Source organism: Rhipicephalus sanguineus, chromosome 1 (assembly GCF_013339695.2).
Source record: "Rhipicephalus sanguineus isolate Rsan-2018 chromosome 1, BIME_Rsan_1.4, whole genome shotgun sequence".
Classification (NCBI taxonomy): Eukaryota; Metazoa; Arthropoda; class Arachnida; order Ixodida; family Ixodidae; genus Rhipicephalus; species Rhipicephalus sanguineus.
The window spans coordinates 280102357-280128674 of NC_051176.1; the positions used below are offsets into that span (position 1 = coordinate 280102357).

The window sequence follows — 26318 nt, forward strand, 5'->3', positions numbered from 1 at the left end:
AATATGGAAAAAAACGAGCACGGTGCAAACCGTGCATAACATACACTGCTGATAATTGCAAGGAGAAGCCCTCAAACAGGAGGTTTATAGATGAAATTGAAGAGTGGCACGACGTTCGGGAACGAGAGAAGTGAAGGGATGAGCTGGGCAGCTATGGTCATTCTGCAGAGGTCCACAAAGACATCCTAGATTTGCTCCAGTGGTGGAAGTCAAGAACAACGACTGCCGACACCTTCGCAATTGGCAAGCCAGATGTGGTGCGCCCGTGCGGCCATCGCGAGCTGTGCAAGAAGCTTTAGTGCGGCAGGATATGTGATGCAACAGCGCATGGCGTGCTTAAAGCAGGAATCTCTTGATACTTTGATTTTTCGCACAATAACATGTGAAGTAAACTATAAACTACCCCTTGCGCCATTAAAAAAAAACTATAAACTATGCCATAATATTAATCAGAACTAACAGACAATAACGCCAAGGAAAGTACAGGGGATGTTATCTGTGGTTATATAATATAATACGAAGAAAGCAAAGTGGACGAAAAGATAACTTGCCGCCGGCAGGGACCGAACCTGCGACCTTCGAATAACGCGTCCGATGCTCTACCACTGAGCTAGGGCGGCGGTCATCCTCTCGTCCACTTTATGGGGTATGTATGTTCATTTAAACCTAGGAGTGTTAGCGCCAATCGCAGCCATGCGGCGAGTTTGGAACAGTCTTTTTTCTGCCTGTTGGCGTCACGTAGCACGTGATCATTTTACGAGCTGGAAGCTGACCAATAATCCGACGGATTATTGGTCAGCTTCTTGTCTGTTAGTTCTCATTAATATTGTGTCAGTATTAATACTGCTACCTTAAGAGCCATCTCCTTTTCTTCAAACTATGTCATAAGAAACTTATAGACTGTATATACTAGCAGTGGTGTGGTATATGAAAATAATGCTATGACAAATAGTTTTTTCTTCCTTTCGGCTGCTTATACGCATACACGCGGTGCACGCGGTTCCATACCTTTACCTAGATTGGTGTATTGGTGTAGGTGCTACAATGGTGAAAACAGGTGCTACATATCGAGAAGGTTGCACAATTGGCTTTGTGGTTAGAGCATGCTGTAAATTTCAATAGGCTATAGAGTGCAATAAAAACAAAGTGAATTGAGCGTTTTGTTCTCTGCCGAGCCAATCTAGAACACATGCTATCTGAACACAGCTATACGGGCAGTCCAACGGACCCGCGACGCAGCAGAGAAACTTGGTCTTTCTGTTCCGATGTCGGAGCGGCCCGCAACGTGCTAGAACGCGTTCGGATGATCCATAATAAAGTTTATCCATCCATCAATCCATCCTCTGTTGTTATTGCGCTCCCTGTCGAAACTGAACTCGTGCTGCAAATCACTTCCCTTGCTACAATGTCTGCTACAAAACGCCCTTCATGATCTCCAGTGTATTTGCAGAAAACATGGGTACAGTATACCACTGCCGAACATACATTCATTGTATCCAATATGTCCGCTCAACTGTTTGTACCGTGACCCCCTTTTTACCAGAAATTACCGTATGTTAATTAAAGTATAATCGTTAGCGAAACATACGCCAACAAAGCGTAGATATTTGCCACTTAAAACACCTTGCTGTCGATTCCATGTTCGGGCAACACCACCTAGATTGGATTACTGGGTCGGGCCTCAGTCGGGCCTGATCTGTGGACGGGCCGGGTCGGGCCGGGTAGACGAAATTTTGTCTCGGGTTCGGGCCGGGCCCGGGTCGAGAATTACGGCTTGTGCAGTGCTCTAGCCAGGCCTTCAGAAGACATGTGAATGTTACATATCCATGCTTTATTCTAAACTCGCTATTACTTCTAGTCGAGCAGCTGTGTGAGCAGAGCACTTCCGTAAGGTGTGTGTTGTAGAAGGCCGCGATCTAGACAATGTTTTACAAGATACAGTTGCATGTACTTGCAGCCAGAGGCGTAGCTTTACCGTTTTTCCTGGGGTGGAGTGGGTGGGGAGTCTGGTACATTGAGTGACACGCAAAATAAATTATGGTATTGCGCCTTGAAGTTTTGTTTAGGCGAGGTTCGTTCCAGCAGTATCGTGGCCAGCTTTTCGAAGACGACGATGATGGCTGAAGTGTAACTGGCGCTTGCGCCATAAAACGCTACCCATCTTCATCATCACGACGCTGGCGCTCAATTTCACCACCCTTCTAGCGAGGAAGAAATATTCGCCAAATAAACAAAAAAATGGTATGAAAAATATTCTACCAGCGATTTATTTGTACTTAGCACTCTCGTTATCATGTTTGTGGACGTGAATGTACTTAGTGACACCCTCGCACTCAATGCTACGTGCGAGCATCCTGGAATACCGTTAGCTGGTGGCAACAACCACAAACAGAGGGTCGTATTTTCGATCTGTCAGTGAGGTATTGAAGCGTGACGAGAAGAATGACACGCCCGCCTTCAGCTTTATTTCCACACCTCGTAGTCATTGGTTGCATTGACGAGCTGTCCGTCGCTTCAGCGAAGCGTCGTGCTGTTCCAATTAAATTAATCACCGAAGGTAATCAACTGAGAATATGGTTCCAGCTGCGTGCGTTAAACGTAGTTACATGCATTAGCATAATGTATGAAGTATATCCAAAGTGCTTGTCATGCGATATATGGAAGATGTCCGCCGCATCAATCAGCACTGGAGGTTGACGGCAAGCTGGCTTCACCATACACGACTGTGTTATGCGGCGAAGTAGACTTCGCCGTTCGATTGTGTGCACACGCGCGCTGCCGTCCGAAGGCGCAACGCTTCTTTGTTGTTCCATTGCGATACCAAATCACTTATTCTACCTTTTTGTGAACGCGCGTGCTTTGATGTAGGAAAAAAAAACTAACAATTACTACCCGAAATGTGAAGCAAAAAACCGCGGCTTCCGCTGACTTTAGGGCTAAATTGACCATTTTCATAGTTTATAAGCCAAATTTTCTGCGACCTGGAAAGCCCGGAAACCCTAAAGCTACAAGCCTGCATGTGCTGCTGGCACTTCGTTTGAACCGTGGCTGACCGGTGCCGCCGTTAGTTGGGTAATAGTGCAGTGTAAAGAAGCACACTTGTGAAATCTGAACTAGGGCAGGGGATTACAGGCAGAGGGGCAATTCACGTACGTCTGTGTCAGTACTCCTCCTATATACCGAAGCCATGCATTCTCCCTATAGTTTAAGCAGCGCCGAAATGCCAAACCTTCAGTCCCTACATTTAAACGGTTGAAGATTACATCATTTTTGCAAAGCACGGTTGATACTTGGAGCGTGGCCTTTCATATGTGACGTCACATGAGAGGGCTGTACTTCGATTATCCAGAATATGTTGACAATGTTCGCTGTTCACAACTACGCTGAAGTGTTAACAAAGTGTCAAAGCTAAACCAGAAAACACGCATCTCCACGAAGTGAATCATGACGAGTGGGCGAAGCTGTGGGTATCGTATGGGTGAGTAGCCGTACATTACCCGAGCGTTGCCCCAAATAATGTAAATTGAGTGACATAAAGTAACATAAAGAGTCTACGACAAAGCTAGGTCCTAAGGTCCATAATGTCTACGTTGAAGTCGCCGACTAGTATAAAGGGTTTGTGCTTGCATGTGTTTTATATTGTTCTATCATAATTATTATTGATATTAGTCTACTGTTAAACCTTATGTTTCGATTTTACACGGTGCTGTGTAAGCACGGACACGGACGCCAAACGGATGGACGGGTGCTTCGCCCCTAAAAGCTAAACTAAAAATGCGCGCACGCCCAATAGCCGCGCTTATCCAAAACGTGTGAAGATTGCATGCATCTACTCTGACGGTGGACCAGCGCTTAGATTTTCTCCGTGGCATGTCACGAATTGCCGTCCGTTAGGTGATCTGTTGTACTATTTCTTACTGTGCAGCTGTTTGGCAACTCCGTGGAGGGCGAGGAGCGCGATCAGGAATTGTTTCGTTTCGGACAGTCCCGCAGTATATAGTGCACGTGCTGGACAAGTGATGCATCCAGCACACCTGAGACGAGGGTGTAGACGACTTGAAGGGTACATAGGGTTCGGTATCACTGTCTCTCTCTCCTGAGGGGTGAGATCGACCAAAGGTAAAGCTGCCAGCCATGCCGGATTGAAGGCGCGTTTCCGCCGAGCACCGTGCATGGTCGGGGTTCAGCGGCTCCATCGGAAGTAGGTGTTCGGCATCCTGCAGGTCCTGGCGCTTCCACACCAACGCAGCTCGTGCAGCGGCGGGCAGGGAACGGCGCCTTTGGACGGATAGCGCAGGATCCGCCGATGACGCCGCGACTGGCCCAGGCCACACGTCTGGCTGCAAGCCGACCACGCTGACCATGCTGACACTTGGCACGAGCCTGCACAGCACCGCATAACGAACTTACATAAAGTGGGATCGGATCCCCACCCCACAAATAAATTTCTGGCTAAGCCCCTGAATTGTGGAGGACATAAGTTTCGTTCAATTTCGTTCGTATACATCCTTAACTTTTTGACCGTTGTAACTGAGCGAGCAGTTGACACAGGGGAGGATGAAAGACAGCGAAAACAGAGACAAATTGTTACGTCGCGGGGTTTGTGTGGAGTTCCGCGGGAAGAACCACACCTATCGGCTGCTGGGTACGAACTGCTTTATTTTTGCAAAACAATGCCTGTTCACGAAGGCGCGGTCCGTGCGCTGTGTCCTTCTTGAAGGGGAAAAAGTAACCCAATATCCCTTTCGCTCTGGCCGCGCGGCTGAGTGACCGGAAGCCGGTGTTTGCAAGTCCCGGAGCGGCGGCACGCCTATTTGCCGGGAGCGCCAGTACGTCGCTTGCAGAACATCACAACAATGATGGCAGGAAAGCGGAGGAAGGTACAACAAGGTACAACGGAAGCATTAGGAAGAAAGTAGAGGCTGAGGAAACGTAGTGGAGGATGAAAGACGACATAGCAAAGAAAGCGCGAAGAGGGAGCGCCGCCGCGCTATAGAGATCGAACGTGAGCCACGCGTTCACGCTTTCTTTCTGTGAGCAACGGCAGTGGAAATGCTTCGTCTGCGCCGCTGCTGCTACACTGTAGCTGCTGCTAAACGAGTTGCCCGACCAGAGGCTGCAGCGCCAGAGTCAAGAGGTTCGCACCGCCGAAGCCGACGCTAAACGCCGCTGCCGAGAGCACCCTGCCGTTCGCGTATCGCGAATTCGAAACACATAAACAGCTGCGCTCTAATTTCGCATTTTAGGGAATCGTAAAATTGCGTGAATTTTATTACTTTTTTTTTTTGCAGGTTGGTCGAGTGAGCCACCCTGGTAGGCATTCCGCGGCCCAGTTTCACCGAAGCCCCCCTCCCCCAATTGGTCGAGTCCGAACGAAAAGAAGGCTTCGCAATGGATGCAAGAATGAAAATCAACCGATGACCTGCTTCTCACAACGGTCTGCCTTCGGTCCCCAGCTTTCCATTGGTATAGGTGGGAAGTAAATTGTTCTTGGAAGGCAACATCGGGGGCCCTCGGCCGCCATTATTTTCATTATAGTAAAAAACTTACATGGCCATAATCCGGACCGACAACTGGTCAAAACGTACGTGTGATTAGATCCTGGTCGAAAGGAAAATACCGTGAATTATAGTGTCAGATTCAGGCATCCTTTCTCGATCTGAGTAGGATTTATATTTTGAAATCGCGTTTAAAAGTAACAAAAAACCCGTATGTCGCGCAGCCTAGCGGAAAAGCTTTAAAGCTGGATTATGGAGTCGTTCAATTTGCTGTACGTAGCCTGATGTTTTCATGCGCACCATAATTAGTGCTCAGAATTAGAGTATGCATATTATTTCCATCCCCGCTGTATTCTGTGCTGCTTACGAGGTAAAAAAAAAAAAGTAGCACGCTGAGAAGCGGCGCTGCCTTCGCGGCAACTAGTGGAACATGTCGAGCCGCTGCGCACGCGCGCGGAGTGGACGCATGCGCAGCAAACCGTCGCGCACGAAACACGAACCGCTCTCGCGCTCACCTCCCACTGTTTGCAGCATGTGTTACGTGTATACGACGTCATATTTCGCATATCGAAAAAATTTGATTATAAATGTTGCACGGCGTTTTCCGCGTTTCCATTCCGTGATTATACACTCTGACCGGTAAGCTTTCCATTGCGCTAAAGAAGGAGAAGGATACAAGTTTATTAAAAAGAAATTTCAGGAGTTTGGAGCTGGCCGCTTGTCTGCGGTGACCTCTTCCGCCTAGGCAATGACTGCTTTTTGAAGTTTTTCGTCGGGCGACCGTATTCAGGTCTCCCATGTCGTTTCCGTAGGAGCTCGAAGAAGCTCTTTGGGTGGAGGAAGGCCCTCGCATTCCCAGAGGATGTGACTTTGGTTTGCTGAGGCATGTTTTCTGCATATTGAGTCAACCTATCCTCCTGTGAAGATCACTAAGCAATGAGGAGTATGGGTGGGAGGATAGTGGCCTGCGTTGCTGTGTGGTATGGGGCATAATCTCCTGTCATATTTGTATACATATTCATAAGTTCGTTGCAGGAGGACACTACCTCTCCTATCGGGGGGTCCGGTTCCCAGGAAAGCGCGACCTGGTTTGCTAACCCTTGGGCCACTTAAATTTATGCGGTTCCTCGTTACCGGGGTTTCCCGAGTGAGCGGTGAACCAGACCAGGTTGATTTGGGTTCTGTCGTTCTGATTGAAATTCTTAGGACCTTGGCTGTATTTAGTCCCACACTTCCCCTCATAACAGCCTTAAAGATGGGTTGTCGGTCCCTTTAAAGAATGACGGGACAGATCCGTCTAAGTGAAGGTATGGGACTGATTTGGCGCCCCCTCAGATGTTTATTCCCCACCTGCGCACTCCTTGAGGCGGGGTTGACCCGACCCGCGCACCGACTCTTTTCGACGTGCTAGCGCGTTTACGTTAACCAGGCCTCCGGACTTCGGTCCAGCCAACCGACCCTGCCCGGCTTTATCGGGTTCGTGTAAACATAGCTACAGTGAAATAGCGACATACAGCGTTTCCGGAGAGCTGCATGTTCCTCGAGGAGAGCGACTTCGATTGGAACACTGCGTTTGCGTTCAAGGAGGAGGAATACAACAAAATCTCTAGGACGTTTGCATATCTCTGGCTTCCTTAATGGGAAATATACTTCCGACTGCATCGAAACTTTGAAAGAAACAATAACTAGCCACGTGCCGCCGTGTACGTTGTACATATCGAACCGACGTGACTAGCTGTGGTTGCACTGACATATAACACCCGCTCATAATGCCTGCCTGCTGTCATTTACCAGCTTCGGCTCTACCATCTGGAGGCACGACATGTCCACGTACGTTACTGTATACCAGTTGGAATCTACCATTTTTTGTCCGGGTGCATAACAGGCAGTTTCAAAGCTGCGCGGTGTGCTGCGGCTGCCGTATGCAGACTGCTTGCGCATCGCGTTATTTTTCCGGCGGCTCTTGTAAGGGCCCTCTGCAGTAAAGAATTAAGAAAGAGAAACAAAAAACATGGACTGACCATCTGGCAAGGGGCATGGACCAAAGGGCCAAACTAAACTGTATAGGTAAACGGCGGTTACCATCTTTCTCTTTTCAATTCTCGGAACTTGGTTGACATTCTGTTCAGGTATACAGACACGACACACAAAACGTCTCGGCTATAGCGTTCAGCCTTGTAATGAACAAAAACCAGAAAAAGGCAGCCTGAAATGTTTGTCTTAAGGCTTGGCAGCTTGCCCGCAGACGACTTCGCAGTCGGCAGACTGTTTGACAGGGAGTGCCGTCGGTGACGCGTTCTGGGTCGCACACAAGTAGCTTCAATTTGTCCATTTGACGGGATCGTGCTGACCCCGTGTTGTTTTTGTGTTTTTCGTCGCTCACCGGAAATTTGACTGTGGTCACGACGAAACCGCCGGCTTGTGACGAAAGACGCCTCATAAAGACGAAATTGAGCAGGAACCGGAGATGGCCGAGCTCGCGGTGCTGGCTTTTGTACGCGCCGCTTCTGGCGGTTGATTGGCGTGGAAAACACGCGCGTATTCTCGTCGAGGCTGCAAACAAAACTGTTTGCGTCGGGCAACCTAGTTCGAAAACAGACGGCCTGACCTGCTGCAGAAGAAGGCGAACTCTTATATATTTTGTCTTATGCGGTTTACGAGAAGGCATGCTGACATTCTCGGGCACTCAGAAGATGCTGCGATCCTTACCTGCTGTCGGTGGCTTCGGATGATCACCCGATCGAGCCATCGACAGCAGGTAAGGATCGCAGTATCTTCCGGGTATACAGCTCTGGCCTTTCTATGCTGGTGAAGGCAAGGTTGCGAGTTTGATTCCCTGCCGCCGTGGCCGCATTACGACGGGGATGGAATGCGAGAAAAAGCTCGTTGCAAATTAAAGCACCCAATTAAGTGGTCAACACTAATGCGGGGTCATAACCGACTCTCTCGTAGCGTGATATGCGGAAGTTTAACACCACTAGCCGTTAATCATTCTTAAGGACATGTCGCCTCGCTAATCAGTAAAATCAGGTTGAGCCATGTATACACCAGATACAAGGGGGTTCTGATAAACGTAATTTAGCCTTACAAAAAAAGAAATTGCGCCCTAGGTAACTGTAAATCGTCAGATAAACTGCTGAAGTTGTCTAGATTTAATGGTGCAAGAACTCTAGCTACTAGCTGTTTTATAAGCTTAGTTTTGTGTTCTTGGCTCGGAAGTGAACATGGCGGCATTTCCAAAAAGGTTCACCGCGGAAGAGCATAGGACCATAATTAGGTTCCATTTCTCCAAGGCAAAGGTGCGAATTTAGATCCACGATGCATTATCACAAACTTGAGGCGACAGTGCCCCTTCATTCTTCGTTCTGTTGCCACTATAAAAGTAGCCATTTTGTTGTTGGAAATCAGATATCCAGTGGAAGGCTTGTTTCTGTCTCTGCCTGCAAATGTGAATGCTATCCATGTAACTGAGCAACGTTGCTTGTTGGGCGAGTTGGAACGAGTCAGTCATAACGTAGTTCAGCGCAAAAAACAGGCAACAGACGAGCGAGAGGACAAGGACACAGCGCATTCTTCCAACTAAAGTTTATTGGATTGCGACGCATGTATATATACACACAGGGAAAGCAAGAAAAGATAAAAGAAAACAAAAAAAAACAGGAAGTAAAAACCGAAAGGTGAAAAGAAGAAAAGTGCCGATAAGTCAGACACGTGTGCCAACACCGCCCCCTTCCCATTACTCGCCAAAAACAAAAGCTCTTTGTCAGAAAGATGCAAGGAAGGCATGCTTACGCATGCGTCCCCAGACCGGCTGAGGAAATTAAACGGTCTGGGGACGCATGCGTAAGCATGCCTTCCTTGCATCTTTCTGACAAAGAGCTTTTGTTTTTGGCGAGTAATGGGAAGGGGGGCGGTGTTGGCACACGTGTCTGACTTATCGGCACTTTTCTTCTTTTCACCTTTCGGTTTTTACTTCCTGTTTTTTTTTTGTTTTCTTTTATCTTTTCTTGCTTTCCCTGTGTGTATATATACATGCGTCGCAATCCAATAAACTTTAGTTGGAAGAATGCGCTGTGTCCTTGTCCTCTCGCTCGTCTGTTGCCTGTTTTTTGCGCTGAACTACGTTATGAATGCTATCCATGACATGCTCTGAGAGGAGCCAAGATGACCGCTGATCGGCTGAAAGTATTGCGATGCGCAGAATTATGGGTTCGGGTACCACCTGCCGCAAACTGTTTTATCGTCCACTTTAACTACCCAAACAAATAAAACAATTGATCTTATGTCTTTGTGTTTTGTCTTTTGATTTCATCTGATTGTGACTAACAGGATCGAGCCCCAGTTTCCCTTCTCTTTGATAAATTGCGGAAACATCACGGGAGGGAGTTGGTGCTCTTACCTCCGACGTCTTAGAAATGCGAAAGTTTATAACAGAGGCTGAGCGCACGGCATTATACCTACCGTTTTCCGTCGGTGGTTTGCTCGTGGTACTGCTGGGTTCCGCGGAAGGTGCAGTGCTGGGCATTACGACGTCCGATGCCGTCGGCTCCGCAGTCACCCATTCACCGTGCGGCTGGTCGGCCGAGGCGTCCCCGTGCGAGGCGTACTCGTGCAGTTTGCGGAACTGGAACACGCCGATGCGAGGCAGCTTCTCGAGGTGCGTGTAGTGGAACGCGGATCCCGGGTGGCTCGGCGAGCGGGCCGTAATGCGCGTGACGTTCTCAGGCGGCTGGGAGGGCCAGCGCGGTGCTGTGAATGTCAGACCCTGGTCGGTGCCGGCGTCTAGTAGCTGCGCGTCGACAAGCAACAAATCGCGCCAGCGGCCGCCCTCGCACAGCTCGATTCCGTCAACGCCCACGAACCAGTCCGGGCTGGGAACTAGACGCGACATGGCCGTCACCTGAGGGAAGATTCGAGGGAGCACCGTCAGATAACGGTTACTGCACGATGGGTCCTCACGAAACGTTAGACCTGAACAATTTTTACTGTTTAATAATAAAAGAAAGGAAATGAGTTCTGTATCTTAATCTAATTATTGGTTTCCATCAGCTGCCCGTGTCTGCTTTATGCTAAATTCTTTCATTCTTTCCTTTATGTGACTTAGCATACATTACCTGAAATGTTGCTCCAGCAAACAGCGGAGGTTATAGCAATGACACATTGGGAACGCTTTGGGGTAAGGGAAGGTGCCCGAACCCCGGACCCCCGTAGTCGGTGCCTTTTATAAAGGCGCTTTACGTAGGTGTATTAATTATGCTGTGATGAATGGCTCCAAGCTATCGAAATCGCTCAATAAATTTAACTACAGCGTTTTTCCAAGCTCCATGTATTCACGATCGATCATTCGTGAGGATGTTTTCACTTTTTTGACGGTGTGATGCTCAGCGAAATGCCGTGACTATAGCAACTAAGCGATTCATAGATATCGACGATATCAATCTATATATCTGTAGGATAGCTGTCTATATATAGGCGTCAACTCTGTGCTCAGCCATTTGCATATACTGAAAGTGATATCCCAGAAAGGCGACACAAAGAAGAATATGAGTATGTCGAAAAAGTATACATTCCACAAGCGAAAGGTAATGTTATTTTATTTGCCTTAATTTATCACCCTCCGAGAAACCGATTATGGCGATAACCAGGCCGCAGCAGCCTCACTGCCTAAAGGCAAAAAGTATAGAGTATACACCATTGATTTCTCATAAGACGAAATCAAACGTGACTTAGCGCGGGCTTCACGAGGATGTGCCCCTGTATCTGCGCATGGTCTTAGGCAGCACCGAAACATTATTTTCGGAGCGATAGTTAATTAATGAAATTGTTGAATTTAACTTTTCGGAAGCGCACTGTTAGTTATGGGGGCTGCTGTATAATGGAAAGCTCTTAAATTAATTTTGAACATCTGGGGCTCTTTATCGTGCACTCAAAGCAGCCGTTGCCGAAAGGTGATGCCCAGACCACAGCAACGCTTCTGTCTCGATCAAAACGCAACTGATTGGGGTACGCGAGATTCAGGCAAACATATCCTGCTCGTGAAAAAGTGCGTACGAGAGCGCCGCCAAGGCGTACTGACCTTGGAGTGGCGTGCATCGGCGAAGAAGGCGGCGCTGGATGCTCCGCTGCCCTTGGCGATGGCTGGCCCATGGAAAACGTCCAGCACGCCGCCGAAACCCTGCGCCAGCTGGCTGCTCAGCCGGCCCACGTGCCCGTGTTCGGCAAACTGGCGCAAGCCCTCGCCAGCCAAACGGCCCTCACGCCAAACGTGCACGCTGGCGTTGTGGCTCACGCCTACAGCGACCAAGCGAACTTCAATGTCATTCTGGAAACATTTATACGGGAGCGACTGCTCGTGCAGTACTCAACTCCAATTTTTTGAGAACCAATGAATAACCTAGGGCGAGGCAGGAGATACCGTGGAAAGAGTCGAAACGTGCACGGCCATGCTCGACGCACGAGCGTTTGAACTAGCCACTGCGGTGGGTAAACTCTCGAATATGGGGTTGAGAATTGGCAAATAGTACTCTCATAAGGAGCTATAGCACTCTCCAAGTAGTATCCGTATACTCCAAGTACTCTACATATAGGAACTGCGCAGTATCTGTGTAAAATAGCTCTCGCGCTCGCATGAAGCGTTTGTAGGTACGCCGTGTATAAGAGCCATTTGATTTTACAAAGGACTTTGCCCACACGTAATGTTTAAAAGATGCATCGTTTCCTTCCTCCCCTCCCGTTGCTTTTTTTTTTTTCTTTCATTTTGGTCAGGTGCAATGTGTGGCATTTGACGGGGCAGCGCGGTGCTTCCACGTACTGACATGGAGACGCGCAATTTGAAGCGGCACGCCGGCTTCTCGGCTATAAGCCTCCGCGCATCACGTTTCAGTGGTAGGAATGCACACTGCATGCGTGCACGTGTCAGCTATAAGTGTCGCTATTCAGCAGTTGTGTTATTCCACGCCTTTCCATCTTTCTTTCCCTTTCCCCCTCCCCTTAGCGCAGGGTAGCAAACCGGATGCTACAATTCTGGTTGACCTCCCCCCTTTCTCTCATTTTATTATCTCTCTCTCTCTCTACGCCGATCCTTCGGTCCTTGTAAACTTCTCCGAACTTTTACAAGGAAAAACGCTTGCGCCGGTATTGCTTAACTGCAACTTTATATCTTTGTATCTGTTGAGAGGACGTCACTTGAGAGGGCTGTTTACCTGGAAGACGTGTGCATTGGCCCGCGTCTTGATTTTAGCGTCTCTTAAAAAAATAAAAGAACGCCTTTTCGCTCACCTCAAGGAATATAGACTTAGCCAGCGAGGAGGCCCAACTCTTTCAAAAGACGAACTCACTTGACATGACACGGGAATGGCGAGACGTTATGCGGACGGCAAGAGTCGCACGTCGACATACGGCGAAAGGGCTTGTCATATGTCATAAACTTGAGTAGGTACAGCATTTCGGGCAATTAAAGTGGCCTTGCTTCAACTGATTAAGAAACGTGCTAAGCGCTCACCAAACCGCGTAACCGGCGGTAACCGGCCGTGTAAAATACACGGCAGGATTGCCGTGTATTTTAGCCTCGCAAAAAAGGTGCTCTCGGAAACGATGGAAGAAACAAGACTTACTAACTATATAGACCGGATTTTAGGCAAATGCCTATTTTGCTCCTTGCGTTCCTATCGCGCCATTTTGATATATGAGCATGAATTAGAGGTTAAGGAGGGCTTTTATAGTGTTCTTATAGTGCCTATAAATGCCTATTTTTGGCGTTCGTATATGACTATAAGGCAACACACGCGTATATGACTATGACTCAATTTGGTGGCCCTGCGTTGAACTGGCAGAGGTAATTATGCTTACATATTCGTGCTTTGCGACGTATATTCCACTTAATCGAAGTCGTATTGTGTATCACACACACAAAAAAAAGAGCCTGGCAAATGGGAAATGTGCGTGCGTAACTTATTCCGATGTGTCTGCACATCCTCGCATAACAAAACCTGAAGTCCGCTACGAAATTCCGTGCGGTTATTTTCCCACATCGCAGCAGTTCAAAACATGTTGCCCTCACACGTGCATGGCCTCGTGCTCTTTGTATGGCAAATTTCTAATAGTTCTCTCCTTTTTAAGTATACCGGCTATATTTGCTTTTCTACTTCTGTGTGAGCTTATGTCATCGTACTTGCAGGGACAATGAAGATATACCTAACAGTGTGCGCGGCGTATTGCTTGCCACTAACAACAGCCGAGTCAATAAAGAAATACATAGGACACTAAAGAGAAAAACGGTTTTTCTCGTATTAGTAAATTACCCTTTCACAATGCCAAAACCTTGCCGTGAGAAGACGCTTGGTAATCGGGGAAACGCGCAAGAAGAAAATGTAGCTGGTGACGCCACCTTGAAGTTCCCGCACCAGCAGCCGTGACGTCACAGGTTTTGACGGAGCCTACTAGAGCCTGCATAGGTCTTTATCAGCAAATATGAAGTAAATTGTCATGTAAGGGGACCAGAGACTTTACGCAACAAGTTTCATGAAGTTTTGCTGAGCCAATGCGGCCAAAATACGAAAAACACTGTGAAACCCCTGATATCACACTGACATTCTATGTGCGGTTATATCGGCGCCAAATTTAAAAACGGCACTTTAACCTTCAGTTTTTCTTCTGTGAATGACGGTGAAATTAGCGACAGCTTTAAAGAATAATTTATCATTTTAAACTTATTCATTGCTTCCCTTTAGTGTCCTTTCAGGTCTTTTAAAAACGCTTCCCCGAAAGAGAACAAAAAATTGGAAAGAGAAGTAGCCATGAACCCTGTAATACGGCGTTGCTGCCCTCGGCGTTTCAAAGTACCGAAAATCAGAGATTTGCTTTAGAACCGACCGCCGTATATGCAGGTACGCATAAGGTCTTTCAGCACAAGAAGGATCACATTTTTTTTTTTGGACTGTTGCACAGGAACACAAAAGCTGACGTCACAGCCTCGGCAGTGCATTTTTGGTTGAGTCACGCATATTAACAACATCCCGAAGAGATTATGGCGGTGCGGAGAGAGCCTTCGTTGACAAGGTGCATATGTGGCATGTTGCACAAGATACAGGCTCATGCGGAGCTTAGCCACACACAGAACCTGAACTGCATGCATCGCAGTGAAGCTATTTTTTTTTTCTTAAATTTAACGATCCATGCGGCACACTCCTGGATTTTGTAAGGTCGACTTCCTAATCACTCCGCATAGGCTCGTGCATTTCAGTTAATCAGTTCAAGTAGCGAGAAAAGAAGTGAGATATATTACAGTAAACTCGATGGAGTGCAATAACTTTTTATGCAAGTACGTAGGACACCTATAGAACGACGAGTTTTAGTTATATACGATCTATGTATCTTTATTGTTATATGCAAAATTTATTGGACTTTCAAAGCTTATGAGCAGCAGCATCGTCGACGTCCGCTTGGCGAACACGGCACCGGCCTAGTAAAACGGACACGTGTTTTCTTTATAGCTGTATATTGGCTCATTTCGTGCGAAGCTCGTTCCTTCGCACACGATGTGAATTGCCAGCGCGGTCCCTGCGGGGGCCGTTAGCTCGTCTACCGATGCGAATGACCGCTGTGTGACATGCGCTACACTCATGCAATGTCCATACGCACCGAAGAGCTGCGACCACTGGGCGGGTGGCCGCCACTGCGGGTACTGCTTGGGGAAACGACTGGCAGTCCAGGCAGTGGCCAGAGTGACCCGGTATTGGGCAAGGCCCCGGCACGCCTCGTGGCACGGCGGCCAGAACAGAAGCAGCAGGAGAGCGAACCGCAGCGAAGGAGGTGCGCGACGTTGCGCCATGACCACTCTTGTCAAGTCTGACTTCGGCGGCCGACAGCGTCCCTTTTATAAATACACGCGGGCGGCGCTTCCTAGCGGCAGCGCACCTTCTAGCACGGTGCCCGCGTGGCGCGCGCCATCGGGCCCGATGCCGACGGACGCCTCGGAGCCACTCTTCTTTAGTTGTGTCCGGAGGTGGGAGGGGGGGCCCTCCCCTGGAATTTCAGATATTTTTCGATGCAGTAGCAATAAACAGCTTGATTAGCGCATTCAGGTCCAGCATATCGGTGTGAAACGGCCTTCAGGACTGCCAGCCAGCTTTGCACGTTACACACTATTGACTAATCTTGCCGGTCATTTCACGGCAGTGAACGAAAAGCTACCTGTGCTGGATGAGCAAGCCCCCCCGCTGCAGATGCTACCCCCTGCAAAATGTTCTGCGGACGCCCTTGGTTGTGTGACAGTTGTTATTATTTTATTACCATTTAACATTACGGGGCATCGTTTAAAAGACATGTATACCATTGAGGACAACAGCAAGTTCTCATAACTTCTCTTCATTATTTGTAGAACTGCAGTGAGCTTGGAAAAGAGAATAGAACATACACAGACACGCAGGAATATTATACAGGGCGTGACAGTAATGGACGGCTTGTATGGAAGAGTTAAATTACGCGAGCGCTACTGTACGCGTAACAATGCTTGCATTCATCACAGTTACGGTATACTCATTTTTTTTTAAGTGTCCGTGCGACACATTTCGAAGTCATCAAATTTTAACCTGTTGTCTCATAAATCTCCTGCCGCAAATGATATTCGAATCCGTCAAGTATACGCGGATTTATCGCACAAAACCGGCGAGCGAGCTCCTTCCGACGCCACGAGCGCTGGAAGCGGCAAAGTGGGTGTCAAGCCGCCGGAACAATATCGTGTTGGCCACGTGGCACTGCACCGGCGGGCGAGTGGTTAGAGCGTCCGCCTCCTATGTGGGAAGTACTGGGTTCGATTGCTAGTGCCGCCGGGCAGGGGCGTAGTCAGACATTTTTTTCCTGGGAAGGGGAGGTGGGCCGATCCCCGATCCCTCTGTGTAAATCCGTGCGTGTGTTTATATATATATATATCATATATATATATATATATATATATATTGCGAAGTAGAGGACGTGCAACACGAAACTTTTTATTAAAACTTTCGGAGGCAGGAGGGGGTGGACGCGGATTAATAAAAAGTTTTCCCCCTGGCTACGGCACTGGTTCCCACGGTAGAACAGGGAAGAAAGAAAGGGAGTTTTCTAGTGGAGAGGGAAGGAAAAGCCAAGCCAACGAACGTACCCCGGCCTTGCGCTCGGTTTCGTGGGCACTCATCTCTCCAGAAGGTGGCTTCTCCTTTCCTCTAACTTCTTTCCCTCCCCTACCTTTACCCTCCCCCCAACGACGCTGACCAGAAATATGTGTTTGTTTTATCCTAATAGTAATATCTGGGGTTTAACGTGCCAAAACAACGACATGATTATGAGGTACTCCGTAATGGAGGTCTCCAGAAATTTTGACCATCTGGTGTTTTTAAAGACGATAGTCTTTCTTGGGGAAGTTAAACGCAGAAATTTTGGTCTGTCTGTCTTTCTGTCTGTCACACGATTAGCCACCCGGCAGCAGTTTAAGAACGCCCAGCCATCTTGAACTGGTAGATGCGTTCATATTTGCGAACATTGTCGATCAAAAAGCAAGTATACGCATATCTGAGGCGCAACATCACTACGTAAGTATTAGGTTGGTGTTGTCCTTACTAGAAATACATAGATACGTGATTCTAAATACCCTAGCGTTTCTTAGGCTGCGCTGAAACGGCGCAGAAACGGCCGGCAGAAGACTATCGTCTTTCGACGACATTTGCAGTGTAGCACGCAGACACGCGGCCAATTTTTTCGCTGAATCGCACAGTCCACGGACCTCTAGCATTTCGCCTCCGTCGAAATGAGACCGCTGCGGCCGGTATAGAACCGTGACTTTCGGTTCAGCAGCCGAGCACTGTAACCACGTACCACCGAGGCGGACTTGTTTATCCTCAAACCACCTACTATATGCAACTCAAACGAGCGCGACCCTAGTGAATGCTCCAGGTTACTTTACAGGCTCCATACAGGTTGTATCGCTTCGGGTAAAACCCCGATTTACCGATTATTACACCCTGAAACATGTTTCAGGCGAATCGGGTCAGACCCGATCTCTTCCCGAATTCCAAAACTACGTAACAACATTTTTTATCTCTCTATTTTTTAACGTTGCTAGGCATAGGCGTGCGCAGGGGGGGGGGGGGGGCAAGGGGGCGAGAAGGGGGGGCGCAAAGTCAGCCCTATACATTGTAGGGGGGGGGGCGAGAAGAGGGGCGCAAAGGCAGTCGCATACATTGACATAATAGGGAGGGGAGCGCTGCGACGAACCTTCGCCCCCCCCTGAAGGGGAACCCTGCGCACGCTTATGTTGCTAGGAGTTTGCGGTGCACACGCGCAAGCTATACCCTGCCTCAGAAGAACGAAATTATAAACCCTGTTCATTTCACAAGCTGCGTCCAGCACTGTGGGTATACGCAGCTCGTGAAACACCCTAAAGAGCACGGCTACATATTTGCTGTCATTATTACTTATTATTATTAATTTTCATAAATCCATTACTTGGAACAATTGTGCATTTAACACACACACACACACACACACACACACACACACAAAAAAAAACCCGATTTCTCCTTGGTTATCAGCTTTAAAATAGCACCCAATCTTTACCCGCCGAGATTTTAAAAAAATACAAGCCGTAGAGCATCGGACGCGTTATTCGAAGGTCGCAGGTTCGGTCCCTGCCGGCGGCAAGTATCTTTTCGTCCACTTTACTTTCTTCACATTTATATTCAATTATTACAAATAACATCTCCTATACTTTCCTTGACATTATTGTCTGTTAGTTCTCATTAATATTGTGTCTAACAAAGAAAAACGAGTCCTTAAAAAGCCACCTTCTTTCCTTCAAGCCGAAAACGAACACACTATATATATATATAATCTATATATATATATATATATATATACTTATAATATATATATATATAATATATATTATATTATATATAATATCTATATATATATATATATATATATACTATATACGGTATACATGAAAGAAGGGAATTCTGAGGGCTCGTTTATTCTTTGTTTGATACCACCTTAATGAAGACCTTATCTGTTGGCTTACACTACGGTGTACAGTAACTCTAACTCCAGGGACACAATACGTGGCGCCGGCACGTCGTGGCACGTCGTGGGCGGCCACGGAACCCTGCACGACGCGAGATTGTGTGTTGGCTCGCGCCTGCTGCGCAGTTGATGACTGCGTTGTGTCCAGGCGAGAGCAAGAGATTTCCGGCTGTTTCTGACACGAAATCGTAAAACTCCTGCTGCGAGCACAATGCAATAATATTTAACCCACATGCTCACAGGAGCCTTGACTATTCAGTGTTGCAGGGCCCTCTAAAGAAACAAGATCTGGGCAAGTTTGTGTGCGCGTGCGTGCGTGCGTGTGTGTGTGGGGGGGGGGGGGGGCGCCGAAACTTGAATGAGTTGAAACTGCGGGAGCACAAAATTCCACTTTATATTGAAGGAAAAATACACGCATTTCAATGGAAGTAAGGGACGGTGTGGTCCGACTGTAATGAATAAATCTTTGGACCTCGTGATAACATTTTATGTCATATGTTTTATGTCACGTACAAAAGCAGGCATTAAATAAGTCGTTTGTCTTGTTGACATATATACAGTTAAAGCTCGACCTAACGAAACCCGATTTTACGAAGTTCCCGATCTAACGAAGAAATTTTCGTTCCCCGCAAATACCCATAGGGTTCAGTGTTGTCATCAACCCAAATTAACGAACTTATCGGGCCACCCAACCCGATCTAACGAAGTTTTTCCTGGTGTAACTGAGTGAAAAAACGGTGATTTCTTTATAATTTTGACCGAGGCGGGTTTTTCTCCGAGTGTGCGCTCTAACGCTATCGCACTAAAGCATCTAGGGGCCCTAGTTACGGGCCTAGCTTTACTTTGACGAGGCTGCGCGTCGCGCCCGTGCACGGAACAACGGACTCCGCAGTCGATAGCGCTCTTACGTACCGGATGGTGCTAGAGGCGGCGGCGGTTGCTTTGGCTATTTGATGGTCTATGCTAGATAGCACTGATCATCCTCGGTCCTCCTCGCATCTTTCTCGCTCGACCTGCTTGCACAATCACTGCAAGCGTTCGTCGTATATCGGTAGTCTGTCATAGCTTCACATGACCGTCTAACCACCATGCATCGCCCGGGCCCCGGACTGTCTGGGCCACCCTCGCGAACTTTTCAGACGCGCAGGTGTGGGTTGCCGGCAAAAACAATGCCATTGCAGCCTTTGGGTGTCGCTGCGTTACAATTTTAGATTTCGAAGGACCGAAAGATTCGTTTCTCGATTTTACGAGATTCCCGATTTAACAAAATAATTTCAGCGCGGTCATCACTTCGTTAAATAGAGTTTCAACTGTATACGCAAGTCAAGGACCCCCCCCCCCCCCAATCTCCTGAGGGGGGGGGGGGCACATATATAGTCTGCCCCACATACACGGGCGTCCGCAGAACTTTTTGCAGGGGGGTGCATACGCAAGGGGGGGGGGGGCGCATTCAGCACTGGCAGCCTTTCTTTCACTGCCGTGACATGACAGGCAAGATTAGTCAGTAGTTTGTAACGCGCAAAATTGAATGGCAAACCTGAAGGCCATGACCTGAGTGTGCTAATCAAGCTGTGTAGCTTATCGCAACTGCATAGAAAAATATTATCCGCAATTCCAAGGGGAGGCAGCCTTGCAACCCCGTCCTTGCAACCCCGTCCGGACGCCCATGCCCACATACCTTTACTCAGTCGGACCTGCCGCCTAATTGCTTAAAGAGTAGGGTTTTATGGCCACGCAGTTTTTTGACGATAATGGCGGCCGGTCGATGGACCATGATGTTGCATTCCAAGAGCTGTTTACTTCCATCGTTACTCCCGGAAAGCCAAGGACCAAAGGCAGGCCATTGTGCGAAGCACGGTATCACTTCGTTTTCATTCATTTTTTTCATCCATTGTTAAGCACATTGTCTTTTGGACTCGACCAACGGGGGGGGGGGGGGGGGGGGAGTTGCGCGGAAATTAAACTTTGCCTCCCTCCCCTCTGATCGGGAACCCTGCGCACGCCTATGTATGTATATATATATATATATATATATATATATATATATATATATATATATATATATATATATATGCGCGAATGTGTGTGTGTTTTGCAACGAGCGCGCATTGGCACATAAAGTGATTTGTTTCGTCAACTAACGCATTTATCAACGAATATACACGTTTCAGTGTTGAAAAAACACGTCGCTTAAACTGCTGCACTTATGACAAAAGCTCTCCAGTGCACGGGCATGTCTACCAAATCCAGCTTTTGTCACATATGTGTCCGCATTTGCGACAACAAAATAATGCAGTTTGTCGGACTCGCATATAAAAGAAAGATATCATATGGTTATGCGTCACGTGCTAATGTTAGGCCTCGTACTTTTTTATGTCACAAAATATGCAAATGTAGCAAATCTTACCACAACGCGAGATCAGGCAACCGGACGATCGATGCCCTCTGTTTGAATTCCGCGCGCTTTGCTCGAGGCGAGGCGGGCGAGTCTGCAAAGGCGATGAACAGTTCGCGTTGTCTGATGTGGGAAAACCTTTCCTCCTTCGCCGCTGGCTGCTTCCATGAGAGGTGCCGTACGATCGACTGTCGAAAGGAAGTATGTTAGCCTTTTAGCTTGCTGCATTCGCACGATATGTTTTTCTCATCGTCAGAAGCTGGCTCCAAACGCCTATCCCTTGGCTTTGACTCGGCGTGCGTTACTGCTATGGTTACTGCCAATTCCCCTAACCTTAAAAACTATGATTATGACTACTGTGCAGTCACTACGTTTAACGCGCCGGGCACTCCGCATCTCATTGAAAAACGAAACCACGAAACGCATCGTGCAGGTAGATCGCTATCGACGCCAGCGTTCCCAATGTTGACAAAACTGAAGTGGTGGGTCAAGATTTACCATTTACTGTGTATAGTATTGTTTTTATTATACAAGTGTTTTCTCTTTGTTGTGTGCTGCGCCCTGGCTGTCCGCTACCCGCTGTGCCGCAAGCGAGGGCATGCATCTACATCATGTCCACGGCCCTTAGAGACCTTTACTGGCCCTTTCCTCCCAGAAATGGAAAATAAACATTTCATTTGTATTTGCGCCACGTAGGGGCGCAAACAGAGCAACAACGGCACGGGACGAAAAAGAACACGCACGACAGATGCGCACCACGAAGTTTATCGATTGGTTAGTTTTGATACCGTGGAAGCAAAGCGGCAAGAGGAATGACTACGTCACAGCATAGCGGATATGTGGGCGCGATAGGTGGAATAGTTGTTATTTCATCCTAATTTACGCAGCAATTTATTTTGACTGTGCCTCTTCACCACATTCCCACAAATGCGCGGAAGACCGTTTCACATGTCGTTCTGAGTCGGCTGTTTGTCACTACCTCTTGTGAAGGATATTTACCATGTTATGAGACGTTGCCAAAACAAAGCTATTTGCCCACTGAAGGCGTTTTGCCGCAACCTTTTTTTTCTGTTCGTACGGTGTCAATTGTATTTTTGGTGCAATATATTCCGGCTGCCTTCGCCGCAATGTCCCCACGTCCCTAATCAATCCCCATGTTGACGTTTCACCCACGTGCCCACGGCTCATGCTTTCGCTCAGTCCACTCGCGGCCTTCTCTCTCGATGGCTCGTACCTCATACCAACAGACAGTTCATACATTCAACAACCCAGCGCCTACACACAGAACACTTGCCTGCATCCGACGCTAGGAGGCTCCACAACCGCGCCATCGGCTGTGTGTGCGTGTGTGTGTGTGTGTGTATGTTTAGCGTGTGTTGCCTTGAGCAGGAACGTGTAGCTCGTGCAGTGTGGTTTTGCGACACCTTGTCCAATGTGTCGTGCAAGCATTCTATTAGCCCAGTTGTTTCGAATAAGCACACGGGATTCTATCACCAACAGCAGTCTGCTTCTAGTGTGACAGCTGAGTTGTCGACAGAGGTAACCGATGTCGATCGATCTCCTGCGTGTTTTGTGTACTGTACTGTGCGCCTTGTGATGGGTTCCGATGTTGTTACGATCAGATGATTCTCGGGAAGCCAGGTTTCGTTTCAGTGATCACTCGGCTTTTAGTAACATATTATAGCGTGCAAGCTACAGAAACGCGTCTTCTGTACCGTTGAGTTTCACTTGAGGTCAGCCGAGGCCTCGTGATTAAGTTCGTATCTGACGTTACGATTCGGTCATTGGGAAGCGAAGCCTTTACTACTGTGTCGGGTATGTGTGGTTTGTGTGTATGTACTATTGTGCTTGTTGGCTGTCGGGCTCTGCTCGGTATACCTGAGCTGCGGCGAGGCTGTAATTCCATCGCCTCTGCTTCCGCTGCGTCTGGCGCGTCTCGATCTCTACGTGGTTAGCTGACGATTGTTCTTCGCTGGCAGTGGCTGCCTCGTCAACGGAAAGCTGCTTCGCGTGACTTGTGGACGGGCCCCTTTTTTTGCGATTTCTCGTGAGTTTTCTCTCGAGTCTTTGAAAGTGCCTGTGAGTTGTTAATGTATTCTGTTTTGTTTACATTTTGGTCGTCGCATTTAGTGGAGTGCTGTGTCACGTACCGCTGGCTTGTATGCAGGAACGCAAGCTGACGGGACTGTGAAAACACTAAAATCAACTCGAAAACAGCGTTATGTAGCCGTGCCCTTTGCGAGTTCATCGCGTGTGGAGCTACTGATCATAGTTATACTAAAGTCAACACAGCTGTTAAAAGTAACCGTCCGTTATTGTGTACTCGCATTTTTCGGCGCCATAAGCATTTCCTGTTTAGTGGAAGCCTCTAATTAAGGCTATAAAACTTTCGGCTCTGCAACTGCCACAGTTGAGTGCCCCTGAAGTTTACCACTGGCATCTCTGTGCTCAGGTCCCTCAAAGATTGCATTTTATCGTATGATTAGTATAGCAGCATCGATACTTAACTAGATTTTTAAAATTACAAATGAAAGGCCGCAAATACTAAGATATTGGTATGGTGAAACACCCACAGTGTGGACAGACTTATGAGCAGAGTATCTGCTACTTGAAGTTTTATACTTGCTTTGCATTCTTGATGACACTCGAGTAGCATGAGTATAATGTTAGAATTGCATTGCAGATGAGCAGACAAACCTATGTCAACCTAATTTTTGAACGCAAGTGCTGCAAGTGACACAATTTTACATCTCAGTTTGAATTAGGGAAGTGCCACTGTCTAAGTCTCCTGTTATGTGAAATAAAACACAAAGCCCAACCACTACAATAATGTTTGAGTTACGGAAAGACGTGGTGAAAGGATTGCGAACAATTATTGAGATAAATACATGTGTTGCTGCACATGTAAAACGACATGAACTGTGTTTTTATGATGCATTCTTATTTTGCATAAAGCTAGCTCAAACGGGTGCAGTAGAACATTTGCCTTATTGTGTGGCATTGACGCAAGAACTTGTCCCCACTACCAGGTTGTCCAAGTGTTTGCTTTACTGCATTTTGGTGTAAACAAGTGATGTATAGGAGGCCCATAGCCAGGAATTTTTTTCGGGGGCGGCCCACTTGCTGAAAGCCTTGACTATTTGAGAAAAACGCCTATTTTCATTTTTTATTTTCGGTGAAACACCATGTGTCATAAAAATTTCGAGGGGGGGGGGGGTCCTGGCTACAGGCCTGGTATATAGGTATGTCACAATTATCGGAGGGTCTAATCCAGCTGCAGACGTTGAAGTTTTCAAAAAAAATGGTCGATGCATGGTAACGTTTCTGCTTGGCTGAGAATTTGGTTTTGCTTTTCTGATGTATCGATGTTACTTTTGCAGGGTAGAAAACTGATCCGCTATGGCACCAAAAAAGGTAGACTTCTGGGGAAGAAAAGTGGACCATCAGCGCCTAGGCCTACACTCATACATTGGCGCCAATGATCACATGTACCAGACTCTTTACCGTGCACTAGTGCCATCAGAGAAGCCTGAAATGGTCCATTGTAGCCATGGGGGCATCTTCAACTTGTCGTTCGCCCCTGAAGGGTATTCACTTCCTTTTTTTTTGTTGTTGCAAACTTGTGGCTTTAAATGACATCTGAAGTAAAGTCTGTGTACATTTGTAAACTTACACCTTTGTACTAACAGTGCAACAGAAGTAATCTTAGTGGGCCCTGCCACGGTGGTCTAGTGGTTATGGCGCTCGGCTGCTGACCCGCAGGTCGCGGGATCGAATCCCGGCCGCGGCGGCTGCATTTTCGATGGGGGCGAAAATGTTTGAGCCCGTGTACTTAGATTTAGGTGCACGTTAAAGAACCCCAGGAGGTCGAAATTTCCGGAGCCCTCCACTACGCCGTCTCTCATAATCATATCGTGGTTTTGGGACGTTAAACCCCAGAGATTGTTATTAGAAGTAATCTTAGTGCACTCTCACCTTATATTGACATGGAAAAGTGACAGAGCAGACCAGTACGTATATTTTATTTGCAAGCTTACTAGCATGTGTGGTGTCTGTGATTTAATTTCCTTGCTTTGAGGTAGGTACTATTGCTTATTGAGTGACCAATGAGGTAAGACACAGCCATGTGAGGGCAACAGGTAATGAAGCCAAGGAAAGCATATAGAGTGTTATTTCTAGTTCTTAATTTAAATGGTAATCATAAGAGAAAGGAAAATGAATGTTGACTAAAATACAACCTGCCGCCGATGACCAAACCCACAGTCTTCGCCTTACACATGTGATGCACCAACAGTTGTCCTATGGCAGTGGCTGCTCCTTCATTCACTTTTCTGAATGCTTATGCATGTGCAGTTCTGGGAGTGTTAGCCAGCATCACTCGTAGCCAGGGCGCTGAATGTGGAACATTTTTTTTTTGCCAGATGGCATCATGTAGCATGCGGCCATGCAAAGCCAACAGATAACCTGTTGTTTTCACATGGTTGTGTCTAACACGAATGGGCACCTTTATCCATTCCTCTTCTTTTGTTCAGGTGAGGTGCTATATTGCACCACCTTACCTTCATGTAATCATGCTTAACACAAGACTATGTTTTGCTTGCATTTCAACTTGTGCGTATAACTTCAATGAAAAAGCAGCCCATGTAATGCTTGAAAATTGTTACCGTCAAATGTCTGCAAGCTCTTGCTTAAGCCTCTTTAATTACGAGGCACTTTTTGTTTGATGAAGGGCAATCCTTGTTTTAAATTCTGTCCTGGACAGCCTTCATCAATTAGTTAAGGTTTGCACATGTTTGTGAATGGCTATTTTTAAAAACTGACAACCAAGCAGGCTAAACACAACTGCATAAATGCAGTTGTTTTATTTAAAGAAAAAGTGGAAGTGATGCAGACTTTCTTAGAAGGTTCCGAGTAAAAAAGAACTAATTTCATAATTGCAGTTAGTGAAATCATTACATTCTTATTTTAATAATGCTTTTGCTGCACTCGTTTGGGTCCCCTTTTACATTCACTAATTTAAGATGGGTCTCAGCACATAGTTGCAAGCTGCATTCCTTGATACAGCACCATCAGTAATCTTCCTGCGGATTCTTGCTCCGTTAACTTAGAGGGGCACAAAAGGCAAATAACAGTTTAGGTTTCAGTGATAGGTTAATGCTGGAGAACGTTTAACACAATTATTGGCTACACTCGAGGCATTAAGGTGCATGTGGGACTCGACTTAAAGGGACTGTCTACCGCTCAAAAAAATTTTTTTGATTGTGGTGAAAATGAGAAAATCGTTCGTCACATCGGCGGCAACGAGCGCGCTTTCGTCCCATAAAAAAAGAATTAAAATTTTAATCTGATGTTGAAAACTGTGAAAGAAT

At 47.2% G+C, this 26318-nt stretch overlaps 3 protein-coding genes across 5 annotated transcripts in view; 2 read left to right on the forward strand and 1 right to left on the reverse strand.

Annotated features, from left to right (window-relative positions):
- LOC119379094 (60S ribosomal protein L26) overlaps window positions 1-26318 on the forward strand; it is a 197870-nt gene that overhangs the window by 127934 nt on the left and 43618 nt on the right. The gene's annotated exons all lie outside the window — the stretch shown is intronic.
- Window positions 2539-15327, reverse strand: LOC119383008 (spondin-2). Its single transcript, XM_037650969.2, has 4 exons — window positions 15138-15327; window positions 11575-11789; window positions 9960-10398; window positions 2539-4383 (listed from the first exon to the last, which is right to left on the reverse strand). Exons 1-4 carry the CDS (start codon window positions 15325-15327, stop codon window positions 4184-4186), a joined length of 1044 nt encoding a protein of 347 aa, XP_037506897.1. The 3' UTR covers window positions 2539-4183.
- Window positions 22286-26318, forward strand: part of LOC119379091 (DDB1- and CUL4-associated factor 10) — a 31973-nt gene continuing 27940 nt past the window's right edge. Inside the window, exons 1-2 of one of the 3 annotated variants that reach the window (XM_037648263.2) lie at window positions 22286-22488; window positions 24330-24536. In XM_037648263.2, the coding sequence (XP_037504191.1) occupies window positions 24349-24536 (188 nt within the window). In that variant the 5' untranslated portion in view covers window positions 22286-22488; window positions 24330-24348. Of the gene's footprint in view, window positions 22489-22745; window positions 22765-22977; window positions 22997-24329; window positions 24537-26318 lie in introns of those variants that run through there. The other 2 variants (XM_049411865.1, XM_049411864.1) reach the window with 2 other exon arrangements.